Source organism: Equus caballus, chromosome 10 (assembly GCF_041296265.1).
Source record: "Equus caballus isolate H_3958 breed thoroughbred chromosome 10, TB-T2T, whole genome shotgun sequence".
Classification (NCBI taxonomy): domain Eukaryota; kingdom Metazoa; phylum Chordata; class Mammalia; order Perissodactyla; family Equidae; genus Equus; species Equus caballus.
The window spans coordinates 24,245,811-24,253,825 of record NC_091693.1 but is presented as its reverse complement, the minus strand read 5'-3'; the positions used below and the strand labels follow the sequence as shown (position 1 = coordinate 24,253,825).

General features: G+C 47.3%; 1 protein-coding gene across 8 annotated transcripts; it reads right to left on the bottom strand.

The window, feature by feature from the left end:
* Positions 1 to 741: 741 nt before the first annotated feature.
* ILT11B (immunoglobulin-like transcript 11 protein) lies at positions 742 to 7,047 on the bottom strand. Of its 8 annotated transcripts, XM_005596094.4 has the most exons (7): positions 6,465 to 6,655; positions 6,266 to 6,301; positions 5,793 to 6,077; positions 5,343 to 5,645; positions 4,997 to 5,047; positions 1,608 to 1,667; positions 742 to 1,460 (listed from the first exon to the last, which is right to left on the bottom strand). In XM_005596094.4, exons 1-7 carry the CDS (start codon positions 6,496 to 6,498, stop codon positions 1,324 to 1,326), a joined length of 906 nt encoding a protein of 301 aa, XP_005596151.1. In that variant the 5' UTR covers positions 6,499 to 6,655; the 3' UTR covers positions 742 to 1,323.
* Between the last annotated feature and the right edge of the window lie 968 nt (positions 7,048 to 8,015).

Below are 8,015 nucleotides of genomic sequence, written 5' to 3'. Positions count from 1 at the left end.
CTGGAGGAAATGGGGGACTCTCATCACGAGGCCCCACTTTTTTCTCTTCCCCAGAAGGAAAGTCTAAGAGAAGGAACTACTATCTGTTGGGTATCAGTTATTTCAGGGCCTATCAATGGAGTTTTCTTCTGTTGGATCCTTTCTATCACTCGAATATCATCTCCACTTTAAAGAAGACAACACAAAGGCTTAGGGACATTTTGTCTGCTCTTCAAGGTCAAGCCTCCAGTAAATTTCCATCTGGGAATGGAATCCAGATCACCCTGACCCCAGAGGCTGGCACGCACTGCACACAGCTGCTGCCTTGAAATTACACAGGCTGGGGATTAGACAAAAATCAGGACCTTGAAGCTGGGAGTGACAGTTCTACCAAGTACTCAGGATAACTGATATTACCCCTTTTCTCTTTTCATCTCACCTGAGTGAGCTGGAATTTTGGCCTTGTGATTTCACTGAAACTGCCACAACATTGAAGTAGAAATGATCATTATACAGAAAATACAGGGAAAGTTAGGTGCATTTGGGGGCAATCAGAGTGGCACTCAAGGTGTCCTATTGGCTTGGACTGTTTTGTAAAAGTCAATTCTGTGTATCACTTCCCAACTCTACTTCAGGGACCTCACATTGGCACCATGAGGTTGGACATGAAGGGAGTTTATACACCAGATAAATCGAGAAATGCCTTGAATAAGTGTTTTTAACAATGGATTTTTCAGGGGCAGTAAAGAACCATGCTATCACTTCAGACAGTAATGTCTTTATTCCAAGTGATGATATTTTTTAAGAAACTGCACAGGTATCGTCTGATGAAAAGTGAATGGCTTGTGGAGTCCAGAGAGGGTGTTAGGGAATCATTTGGATTGATCTCTTTCAGGCTGGATCTTTGTTATGCCAATTTATTGATTTATGAAGATAGCTTGCATGCTCTGAATGAGGAGATGAAGACTCTTTAACATACATCAAGGTATGTGGCAATTAGGAATTAAGAAGAATGTATTACTTGAAAATATACAAGAGCATGAAAGTGTAAGGAGGTGTGCACTGATATCTGCCATATGGGATATATGCTGATTTCACAGAAAGAGGGAAAGATAGGAGCCAATCAAGATAACTCAACAGTGGTTAGAAGGAAGATGACACAGTTTAATGTTAGAAGAGTCCAGACATGGTCCCTGCACATAAACAATGCTTCCTCCAGCTCACAATAATCTGCAGACAGGTCACTCAGCATATGCCCCAGATGCTTTTCCAAAACCTGCTGGGCACACAAGATTTATTTCCAAGGCTCTACCATTCTGAGAAGTGCTTTGTTCTCTCTTGTATTTATCTCCTGGCTGCATCTTGGGGTGTTGTCAGGCTGTGTCGAGCCTGAAATAGTAGAATCCCAAGGACCAGTAGGATCAAGCCAGCCACGCCCATCCGGATGAGATTCTCCACTGTGTAATCTTGGGGTTGTGATGCTAGGAATTACGGACAGAAAAGACACAGTGGTCACGTCAGAGAAAAATCAGCCCAGGATCCCTAGATGTCCACCCATGGTCCTTCCTCCCTTTAACAGGACATGGCCATCAGCACCAGCTCCATAACTGAGAATTTCTCCTGCTCACCACTCTTGGAGTCTGATTTGTTTTGTGATGAGCCGATGGTGTCAGCTGCTTCTGAGAATCCTAAAAATTAGGGGATGGATGAGGAGTTAATGTTACTCAAACCTTTCCTCTGGGCTCCGTGTTCTCATAATTCCCTCTGTTCCTCATGACATAACTGTTCTACAGACCCTTAATAAACACTTTCTCTGCTGTGGAAGGATTCCCTCTGTTCTCATTGGATTCTTTCATTCTCCCTTTGTTTCGTGAATTTAGACTTTGCTTCTGAGTCACTTTGGAACAGAGTTTGGGTGTGCCCCAAGGGCTCAGAATTGTTGAGAAAAATGATCTCCCAGTACAGAAATAGTTGAGTTCTTGTATGCTGTCTGTTCATTCTGGGATGTAGACCACATAACCCAACTTTCTCAGATATGAGAGCTTCTATTTATTCAACAACTGAAGACTGAGTATCCATGAATGAGAGATTGGTCATATATACGTGAGAGAAGAGAGAAAATTCAACCCATACAGCCATACAGCATAGGTTGGGTTAATTACAAGAAATAAATTATGTAATAAGGAAGCAGGTCTATTTTACAGAGTTTCACAAAGAGGGTCACACTTTGAGATGACATGTAAGCTGATTCCTGAATAGGAGATGGAGCCTGAGATGAGCCATGTGAAGAACAAGACTAGGTTCATCATGAGCTGCAGGAAGACCAGGTCCCTGGAAAGATCTCAGTCTGTTCTTCAATAAGGAATAAAGTAGTGTCTGCGGTAAATAGGGAGGGTCCAGAGGAGAATGAGAAGCTGAGGTTTGGGTGCTTGGCACATTCAAGACAGGCTCTAAATGACAGGAACAATGAGGAAGGTTCCATAACCATCATTGTCATCAGTAGCAGCAGCATTGTCATTCTCTCTCTTTCTCTCTGAAAGAACTCTAGAAGTTCAATAAGATTTCAAGGAAAGAAGACTAGTAATTCAATTTTACATTTGAACTTTTTATGCTAAAATGATGGGTTAGAAAGTGAGTTGCAAGAATGTGTGAATTTCTCATCTTCTTTGATATTAAAATCATGTATGGTTAATTGCACTCAATAAACACTAAATGAAAGAAAAGAAGGATAACATCTGCCCTCTCCATTTCAAATATCCAAGCCCGAGAAAGTCCACATTTCTTGTCTTCAAAGCCTTAAAGAATAGGACAATCAGAGGTATTGTAAAATTGGGTGAGCACAAAAAAAATAGGCAATGCTGCAAATCTCCTTTAACAAGTTTTAACATAAAAAAAGAAAAAAACAAATTACACATCAATTCTAATTATACAGTCCTATGTGAAAATTCTAAATATGCTTATATAAGTCAGAAGATCTTATTTATAAATTAATAAAGCAGTGGAACAAATCTCAAGCTGAACGTAGGTAATTTTATGAAAAGAACTTCAAAATGCATTTGAAATCATTAACAAACATCCCCTTAATCATCTTTTATAAGAAAACTTTATATTAATGAAAAGTTAATCTCCATAATCAATACACAAATTTACCCTAATCCCAAAGGAAATAGACATAGAGTTGCCTATTTTTAAGTCAAGAATCTTAATAACTTAAATTTGTAAATTTATACATTCGAGTATTGCTATAAAAGTTCTGAGAGAGAGAAAGAGCAATAATAGAGAAGTGTGCACAAAAAATGCAGAGTAGACATGAACTGCTCACAGACATGCTGTGTGGTGATCCCATAAGTGACCCCAGTGAGCCATGCACTGTCCTTCCTTAGTCTCAGGTGTGCAGAGTGGCATGGAGGCCTCCAGGTGAGCACAGGAGGGCTTTGTAGACTGGTACCCATGGGCGGAGATGCTTCTCTATTAGGAGAGTGTCTGGGATGGGCTCTATCCACACCCACAGCAGATCCCACCTTGGCCCAAACAGCCTCCTTTCCTGTTCTGAAGGAACTCCTGGATCCTCTACAGGTTTGGGTGAGGGTCTCCATCTAAGGATCTCTCAGAAATGATAAAAAGGAGCAGCCAAGTGAATGTCCATCTGTTCTCTCTCCAACTCTCCTAGCCTGTCCTCCTCCACCAGCCCAGCAGCTTCCCTGAGTCCCAGGTCAGGCCTGGACACAAAATTCTGTAAATCTGCCCCTCTCCTTCAACTCCATACATCCTCCAAAACTAGTCAGGGACCTGGGAACCAGGTGATCTGACAAGGGGAGGTGGCTTTTAGTAGAAAATTCAACATTTTTTATGTGGGACGAGGAAGTTTGAGATGCTACATCAATGGGGATTCCAAATCTTTGCAGTCTCCACAATACTGTGGCTTCCTCTTGCTAAGCTGAGGCTTCAGGCCTGATGGATAAAAATCACATGCACCGGCCCCCTGTCTCCCTCAGCTTTTCAATCCTGACAAGGTCAGAGTTACTGGGAGAAGCAGGACAGGCCTAGGGAGGGTTGCACCAGGAGCAGGTCTGTGATGAGCAAACTCCCAGATGCCCCAGAAGGTCATAAATTAAAAGGCCTCTGGAGGTCATGGCCACTGCCCCTGATTCAGACGGGGAAAGGCTTTCTCAGAAGTTCAACCTCCCATGAGAGCTGAGCCCACAAAGACTCAGCCCCACCTCCCAGGGGTTCCTCTCACCCCAACTCCTAAAATGAGCACCTTCCTGGGATCTCCTTCTGCTCCTGACTCTTGGTGTGTAGTGATGCTGTGTTTCTGGATGGAGACACCAAAAAGTCAGTGGGTGGAGGCTTCTGTCTTATAACTTCGGTCTAATCTCACTTCCTCTTAGGTTCTCTGAGTCTCATCCCATCTTTCTCCCTTCCTCAGCCCTGTCTGAGACTGCAGGGATGGGTGTCCCAGGGGTGGGAGGTTCCGACCTATTTTCACCTTCTCATGGACTGGACCGTCATCTGTTCAACCTCCCTTGTATTGTAATTATTCCATCATGTCCCAGACTTTCCTGTAGATGGGGTCCAGAGATGACATCCTGACCTTAGAGAGGACAGGGACAGGGGTTCCCCAACTGAGACCAGGGGCTCTGGGACCAGAGACCTGTCCAAAATCACCACCTCTGGGAGCACTGAGACTTCCTTAGCAGATCTCACCCCAGATATCACAAACCAAGAATGGGGGATGTGAGGGAGGGCTGGCATTCTCACCATGTCAGCCTGGCTACCCCCCCACAGGCTGGGCCACAACATCTCCCTCTGCTATGACCGCCCCACCCATCATCTGTCCAGCCTCAGAGACCCTGGGGCTCTGTGGTCCCTCCAGCATCTCTGCCTGACTCCCAGCCTCCCTGGGACACAAGCCTGTACTTGAGTATCTGAGTTGGCATTAGATCCTCAGAGAGAATCTCAGAACCGCCCTGGGTGGTCTGTGCTCCCTCTGAGAAAAGACATTTCAGTGACTCACCATTTGTGGAAACAGAACCTGTTGGTGTGGGGCTGGGGTTCCCAGCAGGTCCTGCAATTGAGGACATGAAGGGAGTGAGGGGCTGGGGCTGACCCTGGAATCCCGACCTCACTCATACTCTTCTCCTACTTCTGTCCTGTGCCACCACCAGGAGCCCCCTTCTACCCACCTGGCACCTTCTAGACCCCAGGTGAGAGGGAAGGGGTTGGGCAGGGGTAGGAGGGCCTCTGAGGGGCGGATCCCCTCCGTCAGAGACCCACTGCACCTATCCCAGCCCAGACATCTCCTGAGGACAGGGCCCCAAATAGGTTGTGGGAACAGAGGGCACAGGGCTGAGGAGCCTCACCTGAGACCAAGAGCTCCAGGGGATTGCTGGGATGTGACCACACATGGGGGTAGTTCTTGTAACAGCCATAGCATCTGAACGTCCACCTGTGACTGGGGGTCACAGGGCCAACAGGAAACAGGGCCTGGAAATGCTGATTGCGGTGTTGCTGTGAATCCAGGATCCAGGAGGGCTTGAGGTCTCCTTCCTTAGTGAGAGTGAACCTGTCAAATTCCAGTCGTGAGGCACACTGAAGGGTCACATTCCTTCCTGAGGCCACCACAGGGTTCGGCAGGGCTGAGAGGGTGGGTTTTCTGTAGACTCCTAGGAGAGGTGTATGCAGAGTGTTAAATGGGGCTCACACACCCCCATATCCCCCAGGGCTAGGCTGTGAGAGGGGAGACATCCTGGAGAGAAGACCCACTTCTTAACAGCAGAGCCTGAGGCTGGGATCCCTGAAGATCTTCTCACCTGTCACCACCATCTCCAGGGGGTCACTGTGCTCTGACCATTCTGTGAGACTTTGATAATAACAGTGATATTGTCCTACATATAGATCTGTCATGCGTGGGATGGAGAAATTTGTCTTGTCCCCAGGCTCCCGTGGATTCTCTCTGCTCCAGGACAATGGACGTCCACCTTTATCCAGATGGTACTCCCGGGCCTCCAGGTTCCCCTGACACCAGATGGTCACAGGCCTCCCCCAAGGGATCACAGAGCCTGGCTCAGCCCAGATGGTGGGTTTGGGGAGGGTTCCTGGAAGGAAATCAGAAGCTGTGTCATAGATATTCTCCACCTTCAATTCCCCAGCTTTCAGCTCCAAGACCCTCCCAGACATCCCCCATCCCTCAGCCAAAAACTGCTGTTCTCCATCCCCAGCTGCCAGGTTGGCCTCTTGTCCCCAGTGAGGAGGTGGGACCTGGGACATCTGGGGACACACTCACCTGCCTGAACAGGGATCCTCTGGCCCACACAGAGCCCTAGAAGAGAGCTCCCTGTGAGAGATTTGTACCCAAATCCTGAGCAGAATCCCTCCTCCCCATGAGCCTGCTGAGTCCTGGGGTCTCCTGACAGACCTGGGCCAGGCTGTGGGGTTGGGCCTCTTCCAGACTAGGGCTTTCCTTCCCCCTCCTCAAATCTCACCAAAGCAGAGCAGGGCTATGACGGTGAGGGTCATACCATCTCCTCCCTCTGGCCCGAGCTGTGGAGATGGAGGAGACCACAGTGCCTGGGAGAACAGACAGACATGCAGGGTGTGGTAACTCGAAGGCTGGTCCTGCTTGTCATGGTTGTTACATCAGCAGCCCCTCAGGAAGGGGAAGTGCCCCTCCCCTGGCTCTCATTTACAGTTTGGAGCAGTAAATAGAGGCAGAGCCACCACTTCCAGGTGAGGGTGACTCAGGGTAAGTCCTTCCCTTTCAGAGCGCCACCCATGAGGTCTACTTCACCACTCAGCCCAACCGTCAGCACATTGCTGTAGGATCCTCACTGTGGACAGTGGTCATCCAGACCCTGGAGATGCTTCAGGGAAGATACAGGTTCCTGCTGCACTGCAGAGCTCAGATCATCAGACACGCATGCTCAACATCTAATTGAACAGTTCAGGTTGAGATCATTGTGACAATGAGCACAAAGGAGAAATACAGTGAAATAACGGAAGGAAACAACAGTCTTCTCCTGGCCCCGGAATGTAGGCTTTCTCTCTATCACAGCCCCCTTCACAGACTTCTCTTTCTTTTTTTGCAACAGTGTCCACTTCCATCTCTCTGGGAACAAACCTCTGAGTCATTCCTGCCTCCTCAGAGCCCTTTGTTCTCTAGGGCAGAACACTCCTCGTCATCGTGGGTCCTGTCTTCAGCTTTAGGGATCAATAAGTGAGTAGTGCTCTGATTTGGAGGACAAAGCTGTTTCTTAGTCATATATACCCCTGTCATCCACTGCCCAAGTGACCTTGATAATTAATGTCCAATCTCTGAGCCTCAGATTCCTTGTCTTGTCTGCAGCATGTTGTCATGAACCCCACTCCTCAGAGTGGCTGTGGGGTCAGTGGTCCCATGATGTGGGAGGGATAAATCATTGTTAATTCCCAGATCTGATTAAGATGTGTAGGATTTGGAACATGAGAGGATCATTGTGTCAGACTCCACACTCAGGTCGGATGATTGATGTGTCCACTCAAGAGCCCCTAACCATTCCTAGCAATGAGAAATGCTGTTTATAATGTTTGTGAAATATGTAGTCACACTCAATTGAAGAAAAAGAGAAATGAAAATTCCAAAATAGAGAGGAAACAAAAACAAAAACAAAAATACCAAAGCTGAGTGGCCACAGGTGCCTGGGACCATCAAGAGGTCATTAGATTGGAGGTTTTCACGACTGTGTGGACAGGAGAGGGACCCCAGGTCATCACAGGCAGGGAAGGAAGCAGAGTTCAAGGTGAAAGTTGGGAGCTGAAGTCTAGTGCCCCATTTTTGAAGGCAGGCACTGGAATATCTCTGCCCACAGACCTGGGGCTGTGGTCAGCATTGAGCTACACCCTGTTTGTGTTTATGAAACAGATTCAATTCATCTGACCATGTGTGAGTGTGGAGCTCATGGTGGAGCCAATTCTGCCAGCACATTCCTAGTCATATGCTGAATTTGGGAGAGTAGACGCCATGGGGCAGGATGGCTGCACTAATCCACTCTTTTAAG